Below are 27,878 nucleotides of genomic sequence, written 5' to 3' on the forward strand. Positions count from 1 at the left end.
GTCTTTTAGCTATTAGTAGGCTATTAGCATAACAGACATTAAAATGATTAAAATATCAGTGATTACCTCAATCCCTAGGGCTATAAAAAGGTTCTTTTACAAAGTGCATAATATAAAAGAAGCAGGTAGTTCATTTGAGGGGATCCATCTGCCTTTGTTCCCGAAGATTCTCTTCGCTCCTCCTGGAAACCGTAACACAATGAGGGCCACATCACTATTCTTTGATAGTTTTCTAAAGGAGATGGCCAAGCACTTCGGAAAGAGCACTGAGCTAGGAGTCCGCGTTCCTGTATGAACCTGTCCCTGATCCGCTGTAGCCGTCCCACCGTGTGTGAGCCTTCTTCTAAAGATGGGAGATTTCCTTTGTACTACCCCCGACATTTTTGTGAAATTGAAAGGCTGTGGCGTGTGTAGGAAACTTGGGAAGTTTTCTGCAGGCGGTGGGTTGGAAGTCCTTGGTCGCGTTGCCGTATGTTCTAAGGCTTTCTGGTAGATTACTGGGTTCAGTTAAAGGTTCTCTGTAATGCAGCCAAGAAAAATAAAACCAAAAGGCAGTCTCAGAGTTCAGTAAATGCAAGTTACAATTATGCGATTAAGCCGTGGCTGGCGGTCCATGGTTTACCAGGTGCAGGTCCCGCTGACTTAGCCAACCGCCCCTCCCCCCACTTTTTTTTTTTTTTTTTAGGACTATAACTTGTTTCTTTAAGTGTTCTAGGTGTTTGGTTTCATTTCACTACTCTTCAGAAGTATTCTCCCTGTGAATCATCCCTAGAACCCTTGCCCTTTAGTTTTGAAGCGGCATAAACTCACGTGGCCGACTTTCATGAAGATGGAAAGAATAAAGGAATGGGATCATGATGTATTATTGTTCTCAAAGTGAATGTAGGTACCCCAAAGGAATTGTGCAACCCTAAAACGTTCTGCAATTCTGATTTTTATAGACGCTTTGCGATTCCAAAGTTCTGTAAATCTGTACATTATCCAGAACGAACCTTCATGAACATTTATGTGCCTTTCGCTGCTTAATATTAGTTTCTTCACTTTTATAGAAGGAAAAACTAATGGTGTCTGTTTGAAACTAACTTCTTTCTTGGGAGGCCGGCACTTCAGGAAGCTTCTGTACCTCCTAAAATTTAACATGGGTCCACAGAGACTGGGTTGTCTCCAACCTACACATTGGCAGCTTTGGGTTTTAAGCCGAGAGCCCAAACTGTGTCTTTCATGGAGAACAGCGTGATTCAATGAGAGGCTTCCTGCTGGGGACAGGTGGAGAAGACCGTGCCGCGGCCTGGCTGGCCGGAGCCATCCGAGATGGCCCCGACAGTCAGGCTTGAAGGTGGAAGCGATCCCGGCCAGTGCCGGTTCTGCAGATGACCGGTGACACACGGAGTGTTATTCCAGGAAACTGGGGGTGGCATTTGAAAGGAGTCGGTTTGCGTGAGTGGGTCCCAGCTTGGGGGCCTTGTGGGGTGTGTGGGAAGTTAGGGTGCACAAGGGCAGTGCCTGGCAGTGCAGGTGACCCCGAGTGGGTGCCACCCCTGTGCCGGCCATGCCCAGAAGCCGGGTAGTGGCTGTTGATCCCAAATCCTGCTGGTAGGAAACCGCTTCAGGGTACAGGAAGCAGGGAGAGCGCTAATGGGGGTGGAGAGAAGGAAGTCAGCGAGCGTCCCTTGCCCCGGAATAAGCCATCCCAGGAAGTCACCTCCATGCCAGGTTCAGAAGGACAAGTAGCGTTTTTCAGAGGGAAGCAGTAAAATGTGGGATCCTCTGAGGGCTCCAGCAATGGAACCGCTTGTCACCTTTACGGTTTTGTAGTATCGCATTTTCAACGAGCACGGTTTTTATGGCCACTTTGGTCTAAAGAACGTTTTGCCTTCCGGGGTATACTACAGAGCAATATTAGAAGCGGAGAAAAGTTACTGGCTAGACAAACAGTGTCAAAAATTATATTTATTTTTGACCCTGAAGCGGAGCGCGTGTTGATCTCTACCCGGCATGTTAATTAGAAGCAGAATCAGGTGACGTGTACATTTGTAAGTGACTGAACGAGGAAATCAACCTTCTCTAACGTCTTCGAGTGCCTTCTTTTTCACGAGCAGACTGTGAAAAGCGTGCCAGGAGCTAGAAATGCACTTCACATCCGGGGACTTGATTTGGTGCGTGTTAAAAGTGCGCCGAAGGCATTTATCGGAGGGCTCCAAATGTGTGCCCTCATGCAGGAAAGCTCAAGATCTGTCTTTGGTTAAAAAAAAAAAAAAAAAAAAAAAAAGTTACGCACAAGACTAACGGCTCACTTTTTGGGGAATGTCTGTTTTGTGCGAGGTCTTTTCGCCTTTGGTCGGTTTGGGTCTCCAGCGGTCTTTTCTTAATGACTAGAAATACTTGCTGTGTGCCCCTTCATGGCAGCACCAGGCTTGATGCTATAGAGGAGCGGGGATGTCTCGCGTGGTTCCCCACGCTGTCTCCCCACGGAGGCAAAAGGAACGCGTGCAGGGACAGGTGCAGGTGCGGATGACTTTCCGTATTCCCCGCAGCAGCAGCTGTAGCCAACTGGCAATTCTTAATCGAACCCTCTTCCCACGTCCCTAAAAATTGGTTGAATTTTCTGTACATGTCCTTCCAGACATTCCTTTTATTTTATTTTATTTTTTTAACATTTATTATTTTTGAGAGAGAGAGAGAGACAGAGACAGAGAGTGGGGGAGGGGCAGAGAGAGAGGGAGACACAGAATCCGAAGCAGGCTCCAGGCTCCGGGCCGTCAGCACAAAGCCCGATGTGGGGCCCAAACTCACGAACTGTGAGATCATGACCCGATCCGAAGTCGGACGCTCAACCAACCGAACCACCCAGGCGCCCCCAGACATTCCTTTTATATAGACAGCAGGACTACAGTGGACTAGGTCTGATAATATGGTAAAATTAGCAGTATTTACTTGCTGTCTTACTCTCAGAAGTGAACAAAGCAGACACCTAGGGTTTATAAGAGCAGTTGCTAGAAAAACGTCACATATTAACAATCAGTTTCGATTTTCAAATAAAGCTGTTTGTTTAAGTACGTGATTTGTATTCGGGCAAAAGTATGCCAGTTTTTTAGCATCCAAAAGATCATTGACATATGACTTCATGCAAGAAGCAGGAAGTGAAAGAACTCCTCCCCGAATCTCCCCTCCACCACATGGGTTTGCACACGCTTGTGTCAGCACTCTCTAAAATATTAGTCATGAGCATGAATTTATGTAATGTTTTCGCTCAGAGATTCGAGCTAAGTTACAATGTCTTATTAAAGACTACAGTCTATGAGGGTGAATTAAATATTCCACACTCCTCAGCCATCTGTCTTCTGTGTGCTGCTTCTTCCTTTTAAGTCAGCCCGGGAAACTTGGAACCCAAACAAGGCGCTGGAAATACATGTTGCCCTTTGGTCCCCAAGACTCAAACTTCCGTGTTCCTTTCATTCAGATCTAACTCCAGGACCTTTAACTTGGGTAGGTCTCCCTCCTTTTAGGATTCACAACTGCGGCCTTTGAGATCCCCGAATATCAAGTCACTTGCTTAGAGCACCAGATAGGCAAGAGTAGGTTTTCTTGATGTTTTGGTATGACCGTAATATCCCACCCTTATGATTTCTACTTACGTTGTTGGTCGTATGGATGAATCACTAGTCAAGGGGATGTGTCCTCTGGTTAAGTAGAAAAACACTTGGAAAGTGCCGTCCATGACAATCCAGTGTAAAGCTGGACTTATTGTCCTTGACCAGTAATTTAACTAATGCATTCAGTAAATCCAGAGTAATTTAAACTTGCCCAGGTAAGAGGTGAATCTTGCTTTGGGAGAAGGAGAGTTAGGATAACATATGAAGTGAAGTTTACTAAAACGGGCGTTAAGTGTCTCTTTCCAATGGCTTGTTCAGTCTGCTTCTCTCCTCAGAGGGTAGTGCCACCATCCACGTGGTTTCCCTAGCCAAAAAGCAGGCCACTGTTTTTGATCCCTACCTGTCTCTTCCTCCCAGGCTCCAAGTACTGTTGATTTGATGGGTGAGAAGTAACTTGCATCCAGTTGTGCTGTTGAGAAAAATAAAGCCGTTCTGTGCCCCAGTCCTTTATGTGAGGCCGGCCCCCCTCTCCAACCTCCTGCCCCGCCCCCCGCCACCCTAGGAATTCAGGATCTTCTCTGTAACCCAAGGGTTTGTAGTTCCATAAGGATGTCTGGGGGAAAAAGTAATAATAATTATATATATATATATATAGAGAGAGAGAGAGAGAGAGAGAGAGAGAGAGGTATTATGGACATAACCAAGCTGTATACATCTATATAGCTCAGTGAGTTTGGAGATAAGTAGACACCCATGAAACCATCATCATAATCAACACCATGAACATACCCATCACCTCCGAAAGTTTCTTCCCATCCCACCTATGTATGTATGCACGTATATGTCTCTTGACGTGGACCTTTCTTCACTCACTGCACTGAGCACTCTGTGGACCTTTTAATCTGATTTTATGTATCTTTTAGTTCTGGAGATTTTCTTGTATTGTTTCTTAATAATTTCCTCTCCACCCTTCTCTCTCTCTTTTAAAATCTTTCTGGTACCTCTGTTAGGTAGACATTATTAGACTTTTTGGAATGAACTTTAATTTTCATACGCTCGCCCTCCAGTAACGTTTTGGGAGAGCTCCTCAGTTTCCCTTACAGCTGTCTTTTTAAAAATTTTTTAACATTTATTTATTTTTTTTCTTTTCTTTTTTTTTTTTTAACATTTATTTATTTTTGAGACAGAGAGAGAGAGAGCATGAACAGGGGAGGGCCAGAGGAAGAGGGAGACATAGAATCTGAAACAGGCTCCAGGCTCTGAGCTGTCAGCACAGAGCCCGACGTGGGGCTCGAACCCACAGACCGCGAGATCATGACCTGAGCCAAAGTTGGACGCTTAACCGACTGAGTCACCCAAGCACCCCTTTTTTTCTTTTTTTTTTTAATTTTTTTTTCCTTACAGCTGTCTTAGTGGACTTTTTTATTTTGAATTTTAGCTGTCATGTTTTTAAATTTCAAAAGTTCCTCCTTCTTGAAGGATATGGTTGGTCAGTGAGCCTCACACAGGGTGATTGGGTGGCTTATATCTAATATACATCTCATGGTCTTTTCTCTAGAGGGAGATCCTCATCCGCCTTTGTGGGGTGGTCAGCATTATGAAGCTGGGTTTGGAGTAAGAAGAAATGACTGTAGGTCTCATTTTCCAGTGAGACTTTCACTTAACCTTTTGTTTTCGGCCGTGCTTTTCCTCTGTGTCTGGATCCCGTCAGGCGGCGGTCCCTCGAGCATTGTTCCTGCCCCCTAGAGGCAGGGGTGGTAATCGCCTGAATGGACCCGAGCCGCCCAGTGTCAAACTTTTCTTTTGTGTACTCTTCTAAATAACCCCCACCTCTTAAGCGTTCTCCCTCACTCCTGCCTCCTGTGCTGCCTGATGTCCCTGCACCTGCTCGGGGTTGTGCGAGGGGGATGGTCTCATCTCTCCTTGTCTCCCTCTGCACACCCTTGGGTTTTGCCTTCCTCTGCTCCGCTAAACCTTTAGCACTGTTCCACTGGCCTTTTGTCTTTGATTGCTGAAGTTTACAGTTTCAGTTCGTCTCAACTTTTGTAGATGGTCAAGTTTGTGCCGATTTCCTGTTCTCTTTGTTGTTGCATTATGATTTGGACAAGAGGCTGAAACGTTCTTCTACCATCCTGAGAATAGAAGTCTCCTGTTTAAAGAACCATGTTACCCTAGTAGGTTTCTCAAGGGGTGAATATTACCAAGTTTTTATGTTGGCTCTGGAATGTCTGGGGAGAGGCACCAGCGCTCAGATTTGAAACCCACCCAGGCTTCCCGTGTCCTTGCCAAACGGCGCCAGTTGGTTTCACGGGCCAACTTTGTCAAGTTAATAGTACTGTGTGCACTGTGTGATTAGTGAGAAACTTGAGAGATGTCTCACTTAAATCATATCTTGAGGCTAACAGGTTCCTGACTGGTCATTTGAGCACACGAGAGAGCATTCCAGGAGACGACGTTCTGGGAGCTGGAGCGCTAGTTTCAGAGAGTGACTGTGGTAACTCAGACCCACACTGTGACGGGATGGGCACTCGGGTTTCCCCTGGACTGTGACAGCTTTTACTAATTTTATTTTCCACTGTTCTCAGACTCCATAGAAGAAGTGACATGCGACTAATTCCCGGTTATAGAACTGCACTTCTCTTGACCCTGTTCAGATGGTATAGGAGGCATTTTTTATCTGTTAAAAGTTTGTTTATTGCCTGTGTTCGCTGTGCACGATGTCACGTGTGCAAATTGGTTAAAGATACGTTCGAGACTAAGAAGTTTGCGAAAGACGTAGAGAGGGTATCTGCCAATAAACCAGAATCACCAGCGTGATACCGGATCCTACTGGTTCATACGGGAGCATAAACAGAGGCACCAGAAGCCAGGGATACTCCTTAGGGTGCGTGGCTCTCCTCCGGTCTCTGCAGGCCGCCGGCAGCCGTGCTGATGGCTCGGCGCCCGGCCTCCCTCCCTACTCATCCGCTCTTCTCGGCCCCACAGAGGGTGTTCGGAGCTCTGCCGGATCCCCATGGTGGAGTACAAACTGGACAGTGAAGGCACCCCCTGCGAGTACAAAACGCCCTTCCGGAGGAACACCACGTGGCACCGCGTGCCCACGCCCGCCCTGCAGCCGCTGTCCAGGGCGTCCCCGGTGCCCGGCACGCCCGACCGCCTGCAGTGCCAGCAGCTGCTACAGCAGGCCCAGGCTGCCATTCCCCGGAGCACCTCCTTCGACCGGAAGCTGCCGGACGGCACGAGGTAATGCCGATGCCCTTTCCCCAGGGACGGCGCTTATCAGACCCTGGGGCTGGAACTTGACGTTACAGGGAGGCACTTCGGCTTTGGCTTGATGGGTTCTGGGTTGGCCTGTTCTGAACAAGCGGGCCAGGCAGGCGGCAGGGCGGGCCCCGGATGGGGTGGTGCCTGGGATCTGTCCCCGCCCCTCGCCCAGCGCTGGTGCCGGTGGCACGCAGGTTCTGTTCCAGATGCGCCCACCAGGGCGGCGACTTTCTCTCCGTCCTGGTCCTCCTGGTCACCTTGCTCCCTAAACCTTCCGGGGCACGGTAACGGGGAAGGCATTCCCAGGAGCCTCTAGATGAGCACAGGCAGTTTTAAGTATAAATAAAACTGCAAACTTGGGGACCGAATCCCATCTTCCTAATGTGGTATTTTAAGTGTAGCATTTTAAGAGGTCCCAAGGTCATTAGCACATCTTCGCTTTGTTCCTCTTATTTTAAGCAAGTTGAGTTAAACTTCAAGTTAATTTTTCAATGACAGAATGCGCTTGTTTAAAAGTTGGCATTAGAAGCTGGTGAGAATTTTTAGGTGCATAATTCGCATTAGGTAGTTTTAAGGGAACAAAATGGGAAATTTGGCTTTTTGTGGTTAAAGCAGTTGCTTTCTCCCGCTTTAGTTTTCGTTTTCTCGTAACTTACGGGCCATGGAGAGGCCGTGAGTTTGTGCAGAGTGGCTGGTGGGGCTCTGGTATCTATTAGAGCGTTGGAAACAAGGATGTTGAGCCGGGCTGCTCACCCTCTCCCCACTCCGATTTCCTCATCTGAAAAATAAACCCAGTGATAAGAGAGGACCTCTTCAGGGCATTATGAGGATGGAATCAGTCAATACGTGCAAACCGCTTAGAACCATTCCTGGCACGTAGTAAGCCTATGCAGGTATTAATGACAATTAGATTAAAACATGAGGTCTTTCTCCAGTTTATTCTTTATAGGTTGAATGCAGGAACGATGTGCCTTTAATTTGGCATTAAATTATCTTGGCTCCGGGCCTCCTCGCTCGGATGTCTGCTGAGTTTATAAGCTCGCCATATTCAAAGAAGTGCACGTGGGTAGCCCAGGTAAAAGGGCAACATGTGGGAGGGACGGGGTCTCCAGAGCCTCCCTTTTTAATGCAGAATGTAGTAAATTATAGGGAAAAAACCTGGAGAGTTCTAGCAACAAAATGGAAACCTGGCAAGCACATCTTTATCAAGTGAGCTCTCAAGGGTCATACTTATTTTGGTGTATCTGAAATAAATAGGATTGCATTCAACAGATGTATGAAAAAAAAGGTTTTGACCAATTTAGGGTTTTCCCTCCGCATAGATTGCAAATATAGGACCCGAACGTGCCTTGCATGAAGCTTTATAGAACAAATGGTAGTAATGTTTTCATAATTCTGTATTCTTGGGGGTTTGTGTGCTGTCCTTCCATATTTCACCAGAATCATTCTCTGCACTTTAAGTCTTCAGATGGTGAAGGCTTGTTCCTGCCACATCTCCTTCCTGTGATAAATGGCCACCTAATGTCTCTGCCCCCCCCCCCCCCCCCCATTCCTGGTGTATTTGCCCGTGGTTTATTCTGTTTCACGCTGCGATGCGAATTTCTTCCTTTTCTCTGTCATTGTAAGATGAGTTTATTTGTAAAACAAACTGGGCCCGGTTGCCACGTTGGCCGCTGTGCAGGCCCCTCGGTGCCCCATTAATAATTCTAGTTACTGTTCCAGAAGTTCGCCCAGCAACCAGTCCTCCTCCAGCGACCCCGGACCTGGTGGCAGCGGACCCTGGAGACCACAGGCGACATATGACGGGTACTGCTCAGTCTTACCTCCTTGCTGGCCCCTGGGCGGGACCTGGTCAGTAACTCACTGAAGCGTGTACTGAGTGCCTGCTGTACATGGGGCCACTTGGGGGGGTATAAAAAAGCCAGGCAGGCTTGTCATAAGTCACTCGTCCAGGCCAAGCAGCTCGTCATGTCTGTGTACGCCGAGCTCATTTGTCCATATTCTGAGCCTGTGTGTTTTTTCGTCTTAATAAGGAAAGTCTTTTTGAAAATGAAGGGTTAGGAGACTCTCTAGGCAGTGGCCCTCGGGAGTTTTCCCCTCACTTAAGTTGCTGACGAGGAGCAAATTCACAGCCTCTCTTGGAAGTGCTTTTTCTCTGAAGCGCAGCCCGACATCAGAGAAGGCAGGTAGAGCGTTTGGCCGTCTTTTCCTGCCTCCTGTTTGAGAACAGCAGTGGCGGGGGGGGGGGGGGGTCCTCACACACGCAGCTGAGGACCGTCCCCGGTAGCGTGCGTGTGTGTGTGTGTGTGTGTGTGTGGTGTCCAAGAGCCGGCAGGTCAGGTCGAGCCCAAGGATGCCCGAGGTCTGCTGAACTGACAGATACAGAAACCCAGGAGAAACATCCAGCAAAGTCAGGAACAAAAAGGGTGAGGGTGGTGTTCCTGGCAGCATCTTTTGCACGTACTGTTTTGTTGTTGTTGTTGTTGTTGTTGTTATTTTGTTTTATTTTTTTAATGTTTATTTTTAGAGAGAGAGACAGAATGCAAGTGGGTTAGGGGCAGAGAGAGAGGGAGACACAGAATCCGAAGCAGGCTCCAGGCTCTGAGCTGTCAGCACAGAGCCTGACACGGGGCTCGAACCCACGAGCCGTGAGATCACGACCTGAGCCGACGTCGGGCGCTCGACCGACTGAGCCACCCAGGCGCCCCATGCCACGTACTGTTTTGCAGTTGAGTCTGGAGAGGAGAGAACCGCCAGGGCAGAGAAGGGCAGAGAAGGGTCTTGCTGGGGGAACAGCAACTTCGTTACTGCTCTCACAGAAGCAGAGGGAAATGTCTCTCCCTGGATCCCTTCGGTTTAGGCTTAGCAGTCGATCTTTGTAACCAGATTCTGTAAGTAAGAATCGTTTTGTAACAGGAAGAAGTTTCCCGTCCTTTATTTCTTTTGTAGAATTACGTTGCCCTCTTTGGGGTTTTCATACCACGGAGTCCACCGAGATGTAGTCTAGAGCGAAACAGTCTTACTTTCTTGTCCTTAAAACATTAATATAAAGAAGTATCGGTTCCATGTATTCTCAGCAGGAAGGAAAGCGGAAGAAAACGAAACAGAAGCAGTGAGCTCCTCCTTGGCTTACTGGGGACAGGTTTTCTGACCCTGGACAGCCCTCCCACCTACTGGCATGGGCAGCCTTTTCGTGTCTGTAAATGGCTGTCATCCAGGCGCCTCTGTTGAGCCGGCAGTGACACCATAGGGTCCCCGATTACAGCCGCTTGAAGCACTCCTGGCAAGGCCAGGCCGGCACACGACTTCTGCTGAGGGCTCCCCCCACCGCGCCCCCATTCTGGAGCAGCACCCCCAGGGGATGTGTCCGCAGATGCCCGGCCGGCCAGCCACTCAGCTCTGTGGTCTTTGCAGGTGCCAGTCTCCCCTGCTGCTCGAGCACCAGGGCGCGGGCCCTTTGGAGTGTGAAGGAGCCAGGGAGCGGGAGGAGGTGCTGGAAGGAAGCAGGCATCTGGGTAATGAGAAACCCGGCTGGTAAACTGGCCTTCCTCCGTGCTCTTCAACCCCCTTCCCTCCTTCCTCCTGTCGCTTGTTTACTCGTTCGTTCGTCCGTTGGCTCAGCCCACTTGGTGAGCACTGTCTTGGGAGCAAGCCCGTGTCGTCGGCGGGGTCTTCCGACGCCAGGGGGCACCTCTTCCTGGGTGGTTGTGCTTGTGGTACCTGTGGCAACGGAACATTGACCTTCTGGTGGTGGTCCCGCCCACCCTGGGGGTGTATCCGTTTGGGAGACCAGAAGGGTCTAGAACCACAGTCCCGCTCGTTGTCTCCACACCATTTTGTTCGGCTTCTGTGTTGCTTTGCTGTCTCGTTAACACTAAAAACCAGGTATTCTCCTCTTCTCTCTTTATGCGACAGAAACCAAATGGCATGGCCCACCCTCCAAAGTCCTGAGCTCCTATAAGGAAAGAGCCCTGCAGAAAGATTCAAGTTGCAAAGACTCCCCCAACAAGCTTTCCCACGTAAGTCCTTCGTCCGTAAACACCCCTCTCACGTGGCCGGCCTCATGCATCTCCGCACACGTCGCGTGAGGATCCAGGGACTCGGAGGCAGGTCGTCTACCTCCCAAGTCTCTTGGAGGCGAGGTGAAAACAAATCTATACAGAAGTTACATTTTTTTTTCCCTCGTTGATTTCTAAAGCACCTCAGAGAAAGGCCACACGGGAAATTACTGGCAAAGCCAAGACTATATCCTCCAGCCTTTCGATCCGTGACATCCGGCATCGCGGTTACTAAACCACAGTCCTGTTTTTATGGTCAACGGTTTACGCCCTTGTGGGCGGTGCCAGAAAGTGCAAAGCAGCATACCCTGCCCATAGCTGGCCGCGTAATGATTCATGGTACTACTCGTGGCCGCTGACTAGCGGTCAGCAGCGAGGACTGACCTGTAGTGCTCCAGAGCGCCCGGCATGGGCTCCCGGGCATTGGCACATGCCGTTCCATGCATTAGCACATGCTGTTCCATACAGGCGGCCGTAGCTCAGTGAGGCAGAACTTCCTGTCACATGCGAAAACGTGACCTGTTGGCCGTTGGCCAAAAAAAGCCAACATTTGAAACTAGCTTAGTTTTGAGAGCTCGCAGGTGAAGAAATTCTGTCATTTCCTGACCTGAGCTGCTTTTTCCCCTCTTTGTTCAGGAGTCACTGGCGAGCCCTACAGTCGAGTGCCCGGGGAACCCATGGGACCATCCTTCCCTTAGCGATGTCAGGGCCTTGTCTTGAGCCAGCCTCACAGTAGCCGTTGAATTCCACCTTGACTAATCTCTGACGGTGGTCTAAGACCCCTTTAGGAAGGCAGGGGTAGGAGTAGACGTGAGAATGGCAGCGTGTGCTAAAAAGGTCAGGGGGGTGTGCTTAAGGATCTGACGGACGGCAGGAAGGAGAAAAGGCCAAACCGCTTTAAGGTAGATCAGGGCATGAGTTGGCCTCACGATGCCAGCCCTTGGCTTCTGCTTCAGGCCTTGTCCGTTTTCCCAGGCTCTGAAGAGAAGCCAGTCAGTATGATTCCCCGAGTCAGATGCTCCCTTTGCTTTGTGTCTTCCAGAGACTGCAGAGAAGAGCCCCTTCTCATTAGCACCGGGGGCATACGGTGACTCCGGCTCTCTCAGAGAAGTCACTTGTATTAGATTGCGCTTCGCGGTGGCAGCGTGCGGCCGTGCATTATCTCACTGGGCCCGCGCATTAATCATCGGAGCTCAGTATTGTGAGCACAGGGAGGGGCTAAGTGACCGGACACCATCCCACCGCTGTGATTCAAACCCGGGTCTTGTGCCCGAACCCAGGGCTGGCACTGCAGTTTGTCACAGGAGAGCTTTCTTGATGAAAGACTGCTCCCCTCTCTGTGCTAATTTTCCATGCGCCTCCCCGGTTTGTGTAACGTTTGTTGATTATTTTCCGGTTGGTGACACCGCGGCAACCCTTTCATGCTTCACGCACGAAGAATCGAACAAAGGCTTGAGGAGATTCCCATGTAACTTAAGATGAGTAATGAGCCGGATTAGGAGTCTGGGACTTGTGCATAAAACCAGGAGAGTTTTAAAAAGTGAATTCTAGGGGTGCCTGGGTGGTTCAGTCGGTTAAGCACCCGACTTCGGCTCGGGTCACGATCTCACGGTTCGTGGGTTCAAGCTCCACATCGGGCTCGGTGCTACCAGCCTGGAGCCTGCTTCCGATTCTGTGTCTCCCTTTCTCTCTGCTCCTCCCCTGCTCAGACTCTCTCTCTCTCTCTCTCTCTCTCTCTCTCAGAAATAAATAATAAAGATTAAAAAATAATAATAATAAATAAATAAATAAATAAATAAAAGTGAATTCTAAAAACACAAAAACAAAAACCCATAAAAGTGAGTTCTGTCATTCATCGTCTCACGTTGCGGGGCGCATCAAAAGGGTTCGGGGGGGATCCTCTGGCCTGTAGCTCTGTGAGTCTGGGCGAGAAGTTTCACAAGGAAGCAGAGTCTGGGGTCTGTTTGACGCCCCTCGGTTTCTCTCTCTTCTCCAGATTGGAGACAAAAGTTGCTCCAGTCACTCCAGCAGCAACACGCTGTCCAGCAACACGTCCAGCAACAGCGACGACAAGCACTTTGGGTCCGGGGACCTGATGGACCCGGAGCTGCTGGGGCTCACCTACATCAAAGGGGCCTCCACGGACAGTGGCATCGACACGGCCCCCTGCATGCCCGCCGCGGTCCTGGGCCCCATGCACCTGGCGGGCGGCAGGGCCGTGATCCACAGCCGCGCCGAACAGTGGGGCGACCCGGCCGACCTCCCGGGGCCTGACGGCGAGGCGGCAAAGATGTACGCGGTGCACGGCTACGCGCCGCCCATCTCGGCCGGCAGCGCGGCTGACGGCAGCGTGGGCGACCTCAGCGAGATCTCGTCTCACTCCAGGTCAGTACCCCTGCACCACTGGCCGGCACCGGCGGGGGCCCACCCGGTCCTGCTGGGGGCGGGGAGGGGCCCCGGGATGGGAAAGGCATGTGCCGGCCCGGTGGGCCGGCCCCCTGCGTGCCCGGTGACTTCAGAGGAAGGGCTCATGTCTCAGGTCCCACCGTGAAATGCGCACCCCGGGAAGTCACTCGCGTGGGGTGTCGCTACCCTTCTCTTTAAATCGGAGAGAAAAAGCTGCACAGCGCGGTTGCTCGCTCCCGTGGGCACTGACCTCTCTCCCAGTTCGGCTTGTTCCTACGTTTTTAGGAGAAGCGGTGGCAAGCGAGGCGGCCCTCAGGCTGCAGCGCACGGTAATTCGGGGGGCTGTGCGCAGCTCCCTTAGATGGAGGCCGTGCCCGCTGAGCTGTGTCCCGGAGTCCCCTTTACCGAAAGGGGGGACCCGAGGTCCGAAAGTTCGTTCAGATGATTGGTTCGGTTTTTTAAAACAAAGACTAGCTGCATTTAACAGGATGCTATTCTGAGGTGTAGATGTTTAACACACGGTTACGGGTGGTTTTAAACTCGTGTGTGTGTGTGTGCGCGCGTGTGTGTGTGTGTGTGTGTGAGACGTATGTCTGTACAACATTTCAAAAACCCATCTAGTCTGTGATTTCTGCCTTCAGAGACTAGATGGAGAAATCCATTTGTTCAGAGGTGGCTGTGGACAGACTTCAACCACACTGGCTACCCTGATCTCCCTCTTGCCTGCGAGGCTTCCTAACCCGGCTCCCAGCTACTGTGGGACTTTCCCCCAGAGTCTTTCTCAAGGCCACTGCTGCCCTCCCCCTCCCCCCAGTCTCCCGCCAGACCTTCTCCCTTTGTCACACAGCCACCGCCAGGGGATGGGGACCTCACGGAGTCAAGGCTGGGAGCCACGTTGGACAGACCCACACGCAGTCAGTGGGCACAAACAGGAGTAGCCATGGTCACGTTCTCAGTGCCAGCGTGCAGAGCATCTCGGCTGTCTCCCCCGGAAGTTGTGGAAAATTCTTTACGTCAAACTTGCGCGTGTGCGCACATACTCACTGCTGCGGTCCGGCGTTTATTGTCCTGTGGCTAACACCTTCCTCGGTGTCTTACTTACCGCGTGTGTCACTCGAGGGCGTTTATGTTACAAGTCAAAGAAGACCCCCCCCTCCCCCCACTAATCAGTTCACACAACAAAGGCAGTATTGTGGCTCATGTAACAGAAAAAGTCCAGAACCGTCAAGGTGCTGCTGCAGCTCACTTGATAACCACCCAAGACTGGACTGCTCCCATCATTAGGCTTGACGTGATAGGCCCCGAAATCACGGTGGGGGGATCCTCTTGGCTGAATTTGGCCGTGTCGCCTGTAGGCCCCCCCCGAGCTCACGCTCTTTTGTCCACAGGAAGAAAGTGTGGTTCTTGTCTAGTTTCAGCAGAAACTCTTCCCCACCCCCACCCCCACCCCCAAATATCTCCTCACACTCCCTTGGCTTTCACCACCATGGTAGGGGGCACCATGTCTGAGGCAGGAGGCGGCTGAGGGGTGGTGAAGACAGCTGCTTCCCCGGAAGAAATCGGGGTATTGTTACACCAGTAGAAGCGGGGGGGAGTGGATGCCAGGCAGGGGAGTCCTAACTGTCCATCTGCCCCATACTCCGTCGTCTTCTACGGAGGCAGATGGAGCATAGGATGCGGAGATGGTTTTCAAGATAGACATTCCTACCACTGTTTACCAGTTCTCTTTACTAACTTGACTTAAAATATGTTTAGGAATAAATAAAAAATATAGGAGCATTCGCAGTGACTTCGGTTACCTGCATTATTCCTATCCTAATTTCAGGGACAGTTGAAAATCGGCCATACTTACAGAAATCATCTCGGGATTCCACCCGCTTCTAATGTCTCGTTCAGAGTTGACGAGACTTGTGACACGGCTGACTTGGCGATACCTTGTTAGACAAATGTAATTGGCATCGCAGATGGAACTGTGTCGTACTATTAAGGAAAATTTCTGTGGAACCTGCTTCTCAGAGCACCTTCATTTGTAAATAGAGGTAGGGATATTTAGAGGATTCGAAGGAGATTTTGTTGAATACCTGAACCATTCGTTAATTTAGTGGGTTAGGCGATTAGAAAGTGTATGAGAGTGCAAGATTGAATTTCTGATGGATTTGCCTTTTTTTCTACCTCTTTAAACTGAGTGCGTCCACAGCTGTTGTGGAAATGATATATGTTGAGGGACTAGGAGCCGTTCCCACCTGGCTGGGTTTTTTCTCGAGGTCGTTCGCTGACGGTGACTCTGAGGCCACGTTTCAACTTACACTGTAGGCTTTTGCTCAGTAGGAAATTAAGTCAGCAAATTGAATCTTTTGAATACTTCCTCCTGTCTGTCCTCTGACCTGTGCAGAAGAACTAGAGAAAATCAGATTTAAAATATTTTGACATTTTTAAAATATTCAAAATATTTAAAAATTTTAAATATTATTTTATGTATATGTGAAATATATATTTTGTTTTTGAATTCTGTATTAAATATATCAATATTTTACACTTCCTTATTTATTTTAATGTTTATTTATTTTTGAGAGAGCGAGAGAGAGGGGGACACAGAATCCAAAGCAGGCTGCAGGCTCTGAGCCGTCAGCACAGAGCCCGACGCGGGGCTCGAACTCAGAACTGTGAGGTCCTGACCTGAGCCAGTGGGGCGCTTAATTGACGGGAGTCACCCAGGCGCCCTGATATTTCACATTTGAAATATTTAAAAGGAGATTTAAAGTCTCTGAGGGTGGAAGGAAAAGGAATTTTGCTCAGTAAGGCCTCTGTCCGATTCTGCAAGCCCGAAAGGGCCTGTGTGTCTGTGGTGATGAAATCACCAGCCCCCTACTTTCTCCTCTGGTTCTCTTTGGGCTGGGAGCTGAGGCCCAGTGCCCGGCGGTCTGGGCTACGACTGGGAGCAGCCCACGTAGGAGAAAGAGCAGAATAAACCTGGGCAGGGGCTGACACCAGGGCTGAGCACCTGGCGAAGATCACAGCCCGGCCCCCATGCCCTCTGTACCCCATCCCGTGTTTTACTTTCTTTGTAGCCCTCACCCGGAGCTGAAATGGTTTGGGCCTATTATGCATCCCCCCGCATAAGAACTTAGCTCTGCCTCCCCTCACTGGAGCGTCCTGTTTGGAGGCCAGAAGGCACTTGGCCTGCCTCGTTCACTTGGTATCCACAGCACCCGCTCACAGGGTAGGCCTTGGAATACGTGGGAGACGAGGAGGGCTGGGTAACCCCTTACCGATTGAGTTCATAAACCCACTGGGGATTTCTGCTAGAGAAGTAGGGTGCACCTGGGATCAGCTGCTCCCAGTTCCCAGTTTCAGGAGGCCCGATCAGTGGGTGGCACACACTTAATACTCTAGTTCTGCTTTTTTGCACGACCGCTACACCCTCCCCCCTCCCCCCCCCCCCCCCCCAGCGCTCACACACTTAACTTCCCAGCAGACGTCCGGGAGGAAAGAAGCACAGAGTTGTGTGTGTGTGGTAGGATTGCAGGACTGTGCAGAGGGAGACAGAGGACTTCAAACTCTTTAAGACAAGCTTCCGTGGCGCAGGGCAAAAACAGGCGGGGGGAGGGGTGTGCAGAGGTCATCCAAGATGGGACCCCAGGGGTTTGCAGCCTGCTTTCTCTGCCGCTCAGACCTTTAGTTCAGCAAACCCGTTTTTTTCTGCCAGGGGAAGGCGCTTAGGTCAGAGCTCAGAACACAAAGCAGGATTTGTATCAGCCTAACCAAGGTTCTGCAAAGTGAAATAAGTCAACTGCAAAAAAATAATAATAATTTCATGTTCTGGATTCTCCTGCAGAATGGCTCATAGCATCCCTTGTATATCATTATTCATACCCTTCTCTTAGTAGCAGTGATGGGAATCTGGCGGGTGAAACTCTAAAATAAGAACTTTAGTCTAGAAGGCAAGGATTCATGAAAAGCTTACTGCCAACATTCTAGAATATTTACCCATTTCAGAGAAAACTTTGATAATGATGTCACTGCTGCTAAGCATAGATTTTTGCCATGTTGCTCATCAAATCGATTTGGTGAATTTGCTCTTAGAGTTTAGTGTTTAAATATTTTATATTGGTGGGGTGCCTGGGTGGCTCAGTCAGTTAAGCGTCTGACTTCGGCTCAGGTCATGATCTCACGGGTCGTGAGTTCGAGCCCCGCATTGGTCTCTATGCTGACAGCTCAGAGCCTGGAGCCTGCTTCGGATTCTGTCTCTCTCTCTCTCTCTCTCTCTCTCTCTCTCTCTCTCTGCCCCTCCTCCACTTACACTCTGTCTCTCTCTCCTTCAAAAATAAACATTAACAAAATTTTCTAAAATATAGGAGTATGATAGAGAGTTTGCCACCAATTCTCAAATGGTTCAGAGAGGGATATATGTAGCAAGATAGTAACAGTGAATGTAGGTGAAGGATACAGGGATGTGTTTCTACTATTTGTATACCTTATCCGTCGATCTGAAGTTTCTCAAAATTCGCAGCTTAGGTGGAAATCTCCAGGCCTCCATCTACAGACCCCATATGTTGGGAGTGTATCCCCGGGTGTATACCCGGTAAATGGAAAGAGTTCAAAGCTCCCTTTCTCAGTGCTCCTTGCTTCTTCCTTGGGTAGCTCGGGGCATGGGAAGGCAGTGACACATCTTCACCCAGAGTCCACGATTTAAAGCCCAGATGAAAGGAGTTTTGAGCCACACTCAGGAACACCAGACCCACCACCCGTAGCTGAGTTACTTCATAGTAGCAAATGAGGTGTTTTATTTGGTTTTTTTTAATGTTTGTTTATTTTTGAGAGAGAGAGAGTGCAAGCGTGGGTGGGGGGGTGGGGCAGACAGAGAGAGGGGGACACAGAATCCGAAGCAGGCTCTGAGCTCTGAGCTGTCGGCACAGAGCCTGACGCGGGGCTCAAACTCGTGACCCACGAGATCATGACCTGAGCCGAAGTCAGATGCTTAAGTGACTGAGCCACCCGGGCGCCCCTGTTTTGTTTGTTTTTTAATTTTTCATATACCACAGTGCCTCCAACACGTAAACCGTCCAAAGTGAGTTGGTTTATTTTGTTACCCTCTTTCCTTTTGAACGTTTATAAAAAGCCCATTTTAATAACCATTCCTCATTTTGATTTTTTTCCTTTACTTCCTACCTTGTAGGATACTTAACTCTATACACAGGGTTTTCCGAAAGGTAGCGCTCATCGGGTTTCGGAATAAGGTTAATATTTCATCCTACCAGAAAGCCTGCCACCCAGGGAGCCCTACGGTAAACTCTTTGAATAGCAAGTACTCCTACTTATGGACAACTCGTTTGCGTGCATCACTAACAAAAATTGACCTTCCTGTAATGCCTGCTCTGTGGCATGTATTGTTGTAAGTGCTTCGCTAATATTAAGATAGTCTTCGGAGCAGTCCTTTGAGGGGAGGCCCTGTTACAGCCCCTTTCACAGATGAGAAAACTGAGGTTCAGAAAGCCTCCCCGGGTCTCACCGGGGAGTTAGCATGAAGACACAGCCAGTCCGGCCCCGGGGTCCTCAGAGGGCCCTGGCGTGTCAACTTTCCTGAAAGTGAAGCCCTCCTTGCTTTCTGAATTCTGGCACTATCACTGCAGTTTGTCATTTGTCACGAAACTTTCTGTTGTCAGTTCTTCCTGAATTAAAAAAGATCTGTAGGCTTTTCTATTTCTGTGGGCCGGTTATACTGTCAGCGGGGAGTCCCTCTGGCCTTAGTAGCTCAACTGCTGACCTCAAACAATTTTTGTTGCGATTTAGGGATTCCATCATTTCAGTACTAGTTTGTTGTTGGGTCACGTGATCGCGCAGCAAACGCGCATACGACCACCAGATGCGGAGTTGGCCTTGCGGTGTCAGAACCCACTCCCATGCCCTTCTTTTCTCCCTGGAGGGAGCCTCTAGCCGGCTTTCCTCGTCCCCCTCCCCTCGCCTCTCCTCACTGTTTTCCGAACTGAATACCTGCGTTCCTGAGCAACCTTGTCCCGTTTTGCCTGTTTGTAAACTTTATTTAAACATGGAACCGGGGCGTCTGGGTGGCTCAGTCGGTTAGGCGTCCGACTTCGGCTCAGGTCACGATCTCGCGGTCCGTGAGTTCGAGCCCCACGTCGGGCTCTGGGCTCACGGCTCAGAGCCTGGAGCCTGCTTCCGATTCTGTGTCTCCCTCTCTCTCTGGCCCTTCCCCGTTCATGTTCTGTCTCTCTCTGTACCAAAAATAAATAAACGTTAAAAAAATTAAAAAAAAAAAACATGGAACCGTGCGACATATTCTTTGCGGCTTGCTGCTTTTTCTACGTGACGTCTGCGAGGTTCACCCAAGGTGTTGGCAACCTCGGTTCATTTGTTCAGAGTCTTCCCTTTATTCATTCTTGTTCATCGACTGGCTGTCCGTTTTGCCACTGATGATCCAGGTGGGGGGGATCGGGGACCTGTTACGATCAGTCCGCCTATCGCCATGTACCTGTTGCACACGTGCAGGGGTTTATCCAGGGCGCACGCTCAGGAGCGGAATGGCTGGGTCGTGCGCCACACAGGTGCACACCTTTACGGGTCGTGCCCAGACTGGTTTCCAAACCGTCTGCCTCACTTCTCACGCCTGCGGGCGGCGGGCGGGCACTCCTTACCAGCCGCTCCCGTTCCTGCCAGCGTGGGGCGCGTGCCGCGTACTTGTCGTGGTTTGCGTCGGCACCTTCCCGGCAGCACTTGACGTGGAGCACGTTCTTTTGGGTTTCCTCTCTTTCGGCGCATCGGTTTTAAGTATGTTGCTTATGTTTATATCTGATTTTCCCCTGATTGTTTTTAACATCCTTCCAGCCACAGGCGTACCGTGTGCACGTGAGCATCGTCGGCGCTGGGAAAGTCAGGCACTCCCACCCAGGCCCACGGTGGAAGGACCGCCCCGTCTGCCTGCTTGGCTCGATTTTGCTGCCGGGGGGGAAGCACAGCGAGGCGAGGGGCGGGTGGGGGGGCCTGAGTCCGGCAGCGTGCTGGCACTGATGAAATCTGGTTGTATCACAGCATTTGTCTGCTCTTCTCCTCAGCGGTTCACACCATTCAGGAAGCCCTTCTGCTCACTGTTCCAAAAATAGCGGGTCTCTGGATACGTCCAAAGTCTACATCGTGTCCCACAGCAGCGCCCAACAGGTCCCCGGGTCCGCGTCCAAGCCCTACCACAGGCAAGGGGCAGTGAGCAAGTACGTCATCGGCTGGAAGAAATCGGAGGGCAGCCCGCCGCCTGAGGAACCCGAAGTGACCGAGTGTCAGGGGTAAGGTGGCCAGTGGCTCTTCTCTACCCAGCCTTAACACACCTTTTGGGGACGGACTAAGCGGATGCATTTTTCCCCTCGACAGAAATATATTTTCTAAGAAGGAATGACCTAGAAACATCCTTGTACATCTTCTTAAATGTTGGCATTTATGTTTCTCTTTCAAAGTCTTCTCTTTCCTTGAGTTTCATGTTTAAAAAGTGAAAGAAATCCCTGTTCTGTATTCTTCTGTCCAGAAAACTGCCTGCAATAGAAAAGTCACGGTCATGGGCTGTTGATGGTGTGAGGATAGAGTCTGTAAATAAACAAGTTCAAGGGCGATTTGGATCCCCCCCAGTGTCCCTGAGTGTTTCTTAAACTGGTTGTGTGACACCATCAAAGAGAAAGTATTCTACCCAATTTTAACATGACTTTGATTTCCCTTCCAGTTGTTTGGTTTTGTGGGGTCAGGTAGGGAGGGACGTGAGGTGCCTCTTGAAAAAGAGAAAAAAGATGCCGATAATCCGTTTTATAACACCTGTGGCAGCTCTGCTGTCTCTCTGAAGAGACAAGTTAAAGAAATCGCATGTCAAGAACGCAAAACAAGGATGGTCAGAGCTATTTTCGTTGTTTGCTTATTTTTTATTTTATTTTTAAAAATTTTTTTGAATGTGTTTTTATTTATTTTTGAGAGAGAGAAAGAGAGACAGAGCATGAGCGGGAGAGGGGCAGACAGAGAGGGAGACACAGAATCCGAAGCAGGCTCCTGGCTCCGAGCTGTCCGCTCAGAGCCCGACGCGGGGCTCGAACCCACACCTGCAAGATCACGACCTGAGCCGAAGTCGGACGCTGAACCAACTGAGCCGCCCAGGCACGCCCGTTTCCTTATTTTTAAAAGGACAGCCATGGGGAGCCTGGGCGGCTTAGTCAGTTGAGCATCCGACTCTGGATTTCAGCTCGGGTCATGATCTCGCAGTTTGGGAGATCAAGCCCCATATCAGGCTCTAGGTTGACTGCATGGAGCCTGCTTGGGAGTCTCTCTCCCTCGCTTTCTGCCCCTCCCCGACTCATCTCACTCGAATGCCCTCTCTCTCTCTCTCTCTCTCAAAATCAATAAGCATTTTTTAAAAATAAAAGGACAGCCTTAAGAAAAAAGAAACTCCCATGCACTAAACTGTGAGGCCATTGTGTCTGCAGCATCGTCACGTGTGGAGGGCGCACGGGGGGGCTGCCCTGATCTTCACAGAGCTCTTTTACGTCTTCAGCTTGGTTGATGAACTGGCACCACTTTTTTTACCGGAAAAAATGATCCCGCTTTTTAAATATGGAGAGCCTGCTATTGCTCTCTAAACTAAAAATCATTTTAGGGCTGAAATTGAACATGGAGTGTTTTTGTTAAAAAAAACACACACACACACAAAAACCCATCATGTCAATAATTGCAAATGAGGTATTTAGAAAGGAATTCAATAGTGATAGCCACACTTTGGGACCACAAATGCAGATTTCTCTTTCCTTTTTCTTTTTTTTTTTAAGTAGGCTCCGTACCCGGCGTGGGGTTTGAACTCACGACCCTAAGATCAAGAGTCACCTGCTTTATGGACTGAGCCAGCCAGGCGCCCCCATAAATGCAGATTTCTAACGATAATGTTGGTACTTCTGCCTAATAATACGTCTCCTGAGCGCCTCACACAAATTCATCCGGAGCCTTCTGAGTTCTGTGCGAAAGCACTGTTTGAGGGCTCTCTGCAAGAGTCAGGGAGGGATGACAGGTGCCCATTTGGACATTTTGCTCTCCCGAGCCCCCCCCCAGAGTTTGTGCATTTGAACACACAGGTTTGAAGGCACAGACTCTCAGTAAAAGAAGGGCAGAGTCAGGAGCATCGTGAGGAGGAGGTCTGGGCATGTGGGCGACAAAGCTTTACTTCCCTGCATCACACGAGGCTAGTGCTGGGATTTGAACCCGGGCCTCAGGCCGGATCTCTGCGTGCTGTGCCGTGCCCGTCCTGTGGGGGGGCACAGGCACCCCAGGACTTGTCCAGCTGAGTCGAGTGCTCCTAAAACAAGGGAACACACTGTAATGTGGAAGCGATGAATCTAGAACACCTGCAGACAGCAGAAACAGCGTCCCACCTTATCGCCGAAAGATGCTTTGAAACGGATGGGCCAAGTCCGATGCGTTTGTGCCACAAAGGATTAGAGAATGTCAGTGTCCCGTTGTACACAAAAGATAAAACTCTGAAGTTTCCAGTCATCTCTTTAACATCACATTGTGGAACCCTCCTTGACCCAACCTGACCTACCTCAGCAACAAAGCAAAAGCCAGAGAGACTTCCAGATAATCACTGTTATTTTTGAGCACGTCCGTGTGAGTTCCTTACTCTGGTAATTTCCCAGTGAGCTGTCGGACTGTGACAAGATGGCCTTGCCTCTCAAATAGAGTCATCTCAGTGACACATGACAATAACATACAGGTCTGTCGCCCTGTGGCCCTGGGCCATGGATTCCTAGAACGTTGCATTTCAGGTCATGTGGCAAGGACCGTTCACTGCTGACAGTACAGCCACTGATGATTCACTGTGTCCTCCGGAATGTTAGCTTCCTCCGATTGAATTTCCAGAGTAAACTTTTAAAAATCGAGTCCCTGGTTTTCTCCCTGGAAAAGAGCTGAAAACAGTAATTCCGCTAGACAGTCTTTTGTTGTTCGTAAATACATTTTTATATCCTGATAATTAAGGGAGACAGCTGCTTTATTTATCCAAACGGCTTTGCGGAATTGCCAATAATAAAACGTGCTTGGCACACGCCTGAATCGATTACTCTTAAATTTCAGGCTCCCTCGGGTGCCTCTCTCTGTGTCGTCCGGGTGAGTTGGGGCAGTGCGGTCGTCTACCTGCGAGAGGAGGGTTCTCTCGAGTCTTCGGAGAAACGCAAGGAGGTGTTCCTGCAAAGGACATATGATAATCTCTGATGAATTATTGAAAATGTGTTTTCTGACAGATGGGGAAAAGAAAAAGCACGGCCTTAAAAAAAAAAAAAAAGGCTATATTTTTTTTCCCCCATCCAGGGCTTCAGGGATCTGACTTGACTCTGAATTATTCAGAAATCTACCTTTAGAGTTGAGCTCATTTCACACGTGTAAAATGACACGGGGGTCTGGAGCAAACGCGGCAGTGACCTGACTCCATAATTAAGAATCGCGCGTATGAGTAGGTGGTGGTGGAAATGGCGGATTTTAATCCTTCGGGCTCCACGCGTTTTACAAATGGGCTGACCCCTCCCTCCTCTTAACTTCCCCTCTGCTTTGTTTCTGTGCAACAGGCTGTATGGTGAGATGGAGATCTTGTCCACGGCAACCCAGCACCAGACCGTGGTGGGGGATGCTGTTGCAGAAACTCAACATGTTCTGTCCAAAGAAGATTTTCTGAAACTGATGCTTCCTGACAGTCCGTTAGTGGAGGAGGGGAGAAGAAAGGTTAGCGACTTTCATGAGGCTTTGCAGTTACCAGAAATACCGAAGAAAAGTCTAAAGAGGCTCGGAAGTTTCCAGAGCCCCGCCTCGTGCGTTCTCTGTCATGACTCTACCTGGTACTCTGTGCATGGCTGACCGTTTTCAGGGGGTTTTTCTATCAGCAGGGCAAGCCCGGGGGAGGTGAGGAAGGGCAACTTTCTAGCATGGATGGAGAGGACAAGGGGCAGGCAGGCCTGGCCGAAAATCCCAGCTCCGGTGACAAGCAGCCGTGTGACTCTGTGCAAGTGACTTGACCTCCCGGCCCAGGGTCGTCCTCTGAAAAAAGGAGACCATGAAACGTGTACCAGAGAGAAGAAATAACACAGGCACAGCCTCTTAGCACCAATATATTCTGGGTGATCAGAGGCAGTAGCTATGAAATCCATACTACCTGACTTGTTACAGAAATCTGTCCTCTGCTCCAAGCCGGGCACTGTAAATATGACGGAGCATGCAGCACGCCGTCAGTCCCAAGGGAAGGCCAAGTGTCAGTCTTCTAAGCCAACCTCACATTCGGTGGCACACCTTCATTCGTCACGTAGTAGACCCCCGCTAACGTTAGATCACTTCTTGTTAACAAGTTGTAGCTTCGCTGTTATTACAGTCTCTTAAACCACTTGGTTACGTAACAGAAAGGATTCGAAAGAACCTGCCGGTCATTTAGCTCAGTCTCCTCTTTTTGCAAGTTCCTGGGTCCCTACATGGTGAAGTGAGAAGTTCATATAAATGTAGGGTGTCAGAGTCAGGAATGGAAGTCAGATCTTCTCCCTTCTCATCCAGTGCTCGCTCTCGTCCAAATGAAAAGAAAAACATACATATATATATACATATGAGGCATTGCCATGTTGACTGGGATCAGGGTAAACACCAAGTCTGTGTGCTCCTGTCTTCTCTATAATAAAACAATACTGCAATTAACCTAATTGTGTTCTTAGAATAACACTCTAATTAGATACTACCTGAAAGCTGCTTTAATCTAATGCGCCTGTAATCATGTTCTGAAGAACCTGCTGGTGTGTGTGAAGAGGGAATCCCAGAAGAACTCGATCATAATGAGCCTCTTTTTTTTTTTTTTTTCTAAACTTGTATCAAATCACATATACGGTACTGTATAAGCTTGGGTGCAGACTTGTAAAAAGGGGCAGATAGCTGTTCTTTTCATAGAAATGAACTTCTCTCCTTGACGTGGGGTCCCCCCCCCCTTCTAAGACGAATCACCTTCCTTTCATGGTGTAAATTTAACTTTGTAGTCAACACACATTCCAGTTGGACAGAGCAGACAGAATGGAAGGAACGCATACAATAGAAATATGTTTAGCTTTCTCGCTGCACTCACAAATGTAAATAGCCATTTCTGTGTTTGTTTGATGCAAACATTCTGGCTTTTACTATTGTTTATATAAAAGGAATGTGGTTCGGTATGCAGAAGACGAAGTTGCAAAGTCAGATCTGATTTAATTTTTTTGAGTAGTTTGACTACTGCTTCTTGAGTAAGAATTCTCCCTACCCTGTCTGCGAGTTAACACAATAATTTCAGTGGTTCCCTTAAATCTGGTAATGATCGATTATTACTATTACTCCATTTTCAACAATTATAATAGACTCCTGTGGGGGATCACTTTTAAGTAGACAAGATTTTACTGGACTGATAACCATTGCTTCTTGAACCTGCTTGTGTGGCCTGGAGAGCCTCAGTGTTCAAAATTGGTTTTATTTATTTATTTATTTTTTGGATGAGATTGAACCTCACATTACAGTGGATTGATACAGAAATTGCCTGATATTAAAACGTAGTCATTTCAAATTAAAATCAAGCCCACGCTATGTGTGCTTTTGCATAACTGTGCCCGAAATGGCAACCTTCCATATTTCCAGGACCTGGCAGTGTTATAAGGTTATGGAGGTTCCATTTAACATTTCAGAATTAATAAAGCTGCCCTTGTCTAATTCATGATAGTAGTTCACAGAATGTCAAAGGAGGAAAACATTCAAATCCAGTAACAGCACCAGAGCCCTGGTGTGTTTGCCTAGATGACCCACGTGCCTGGTTTAGCATTCCTGAGCTAATGGTTGATGCCTGCCTGCCTAGGGAGAACTCAGAGATGCTATCACGGTGGTACTTGTATTGCTGGATTTAGTCAGAGAAATTCCATGCTTTCAACTCTTTTGTGTCTGTCTTCCCCCTTCTCCCCCCCCCACCCTAGTTTTCGTTCTATGGGAACCTGTCTCCAAGACGCTCGCTCTACCGCACCCTCTCTGATGAGAGCATCTGCAGCAATCGGAGGGGGTCTTCCTTTGGCAGTTCGCGAAGTTCAATTCTTGACCAAGCCCTGCCCAACGACATTCTGTTCAGCACCACCCCACCCTACCACAGCACGCTGCCCCCCCGCACCCACCCCGCGCCCAGCTTGGGGAGCCTGAGAAGTAAGTGTGCGGGGGCTGAACTTCCGTACGCGGGGGCCCTTTGGGTTGTGCCCCGTAGAGATTTGGGAGGGGTTAGGTTTCTTTTTTAAGATACATATTATTTGGTGCGTCTGCTTTTCTTTCCTTTTTTTTTTTAAAAAAAAATTTTTCAATATGATACAAGCATCAGAGTGGATACTTTTTAGAAGTTAAGTAGTGCCACGAGTGTTGAAGAATATTGAAAAGCCCATATTCAACATTTTTATCGAGTCATGACTATATAAATAAAAGATGTATGTGTGTGTATAAGAAAAAAATACCTAAGACCTGATTTTATAAAGGCAGAAGTGGCACGGGAGGTAGACTTTCCATTGGGCAGCAAGCAAGGAGGAAGGTTTGGTTTCCCTCCGTCCCTGACATTGAACACCAGGGGATGGGCAAGGTGGTAGATGGGCTCGGGAGCCGTGGGTCTTCAACCTGACTTTCCCCGTGGGTGGTGGAATGACCCTGTGTTCATCATTCATGCGCTCTGTGTCCGGTTTACTCCAGTTTAGGAGTCACAGACTGACTGGGTAATTTCTACACGATTTTCCTTCAGATCTTAAAATCTTTGACTTTTGCGTGGTGTCAGCGTTTAAGGGTGCTAATTTTTTTTTACTCTGGCTTTGTTTCCTTTTTCAGAATTTAATTCCTAGTGTACGGGATGATTAAGGATTTAATCAGAACTACATTCATTATCCGGTTTTTTTTTTTTTATTTCATAAAAAGCATTATCTTTAGAACCAATTTGAACTTCATAATACGTGTGGAAATCTCAGGCTAAATGAAATAAAAGTTCTAATAGTGCTTCTTCTAATGTTGAACATAATTGGAAATGAACCTTGTCTCATAAAATCCTTAATCTATTTCTTTAAGTAACATAATATCCTGCCTGCTATAATGAGTCAATTTGCCTAAATTGAAGAAACCTTTAAACTCCTTCTTGATAACCCCATGAAAGGTCAGACATATTCTAATAACCTAATATTTCTCTAAATGTTTTTCCTTTTTTGTAAATAGGTAAATTTAACGTCCTCTTGAAAGCGTGCGTAAAATCAGTAAGACTGTTTTCTCGCAGATGTTTTTTCTTTCATTTCTAATGCTTGATGTGTGGTCATGAAATCTGTGGCCTGTGCGTCGATGTAATTCTTATATTCACCCTTCACTGCTTCCATTGTGAAAGATACATTTTTTTTTTTTACTTTACTTTTTTTTTAATGAAAAAAAAATTTTTTTTTTTTAAGAGCAGTTCTAGGTTCGCAGCAAAATTTAGCAGAAGGCACAGGGAGTTCCCGGATACCCCTGCCCCCACACATGCACAGCCTCCCTC

General features: G+C 48.7%; 1 protein-coding gene across 5 annotated transcripts in view; it reads left to right on the forward strand.

Annotated features, from left to right (window-relative positions):
* Window positions 1-27,878, forward strand: part of SIPA1L2 (signal induced proliferation associated 1 like 2) — a 224,439-nt gene that overhangs the window by 174,144 nt on the left and 22,417 nt on the right. For 4 of the 5 annotated variants that reach the window (XM_043596300.1, XM_043596303.1, XM_043596302.1 and 1 more), the window contains exons 11-18: window positions 6,579-6,836; window positions 8,580-8,663; window positions 10,272-10,372; window positions 10,773-10,876; window positions 12,912-13,300; window positions 20,392-20,616; window positions 23,917-24,070; window positions 26,311-26,530. In XM_043596300.1, the coding sequence (XP_043452235.1) occupies window positions 6,579-6,836; window positions 8,580-8,663; window positions 10,272-10,372; window positions 10,773-10,876; window positions 12,912-13,300; window positions 20,392-20,616; window positions 23,917-24,070; window positions 26,311-26,530 (1,535 nt within the window). The remainder of the gene's footprint in view (window positions 1-6,578; window positions 6,837-8,579; window positions 8,664-10,271; window positions 10,373-10,772; window positions 10,877-12,911; window positions 13,301-20,391; window positions 20,617-23,916; window positions 24,071-26,310; window positions 26,531-27,878) is intronic. The other variant, XM_043596301.1, reaches the window with a different exon arrangement.

This window comes from Prionailurus bengalensis, chromosome D2 (assembly GCF_016509475.1).
Source record: "Prionailurus bengalensis isolate Pbe53 chromosome D2, Fcat_Pben_1.1_paternal_pri, whole genome shotgun sequence".
Taxonomy (NCBI): Eukaryota; Metazoa; Chordata; class Mammalia; order Carnivora; family Felidae; genus Prionailurus; species Prionailurus bengalensis.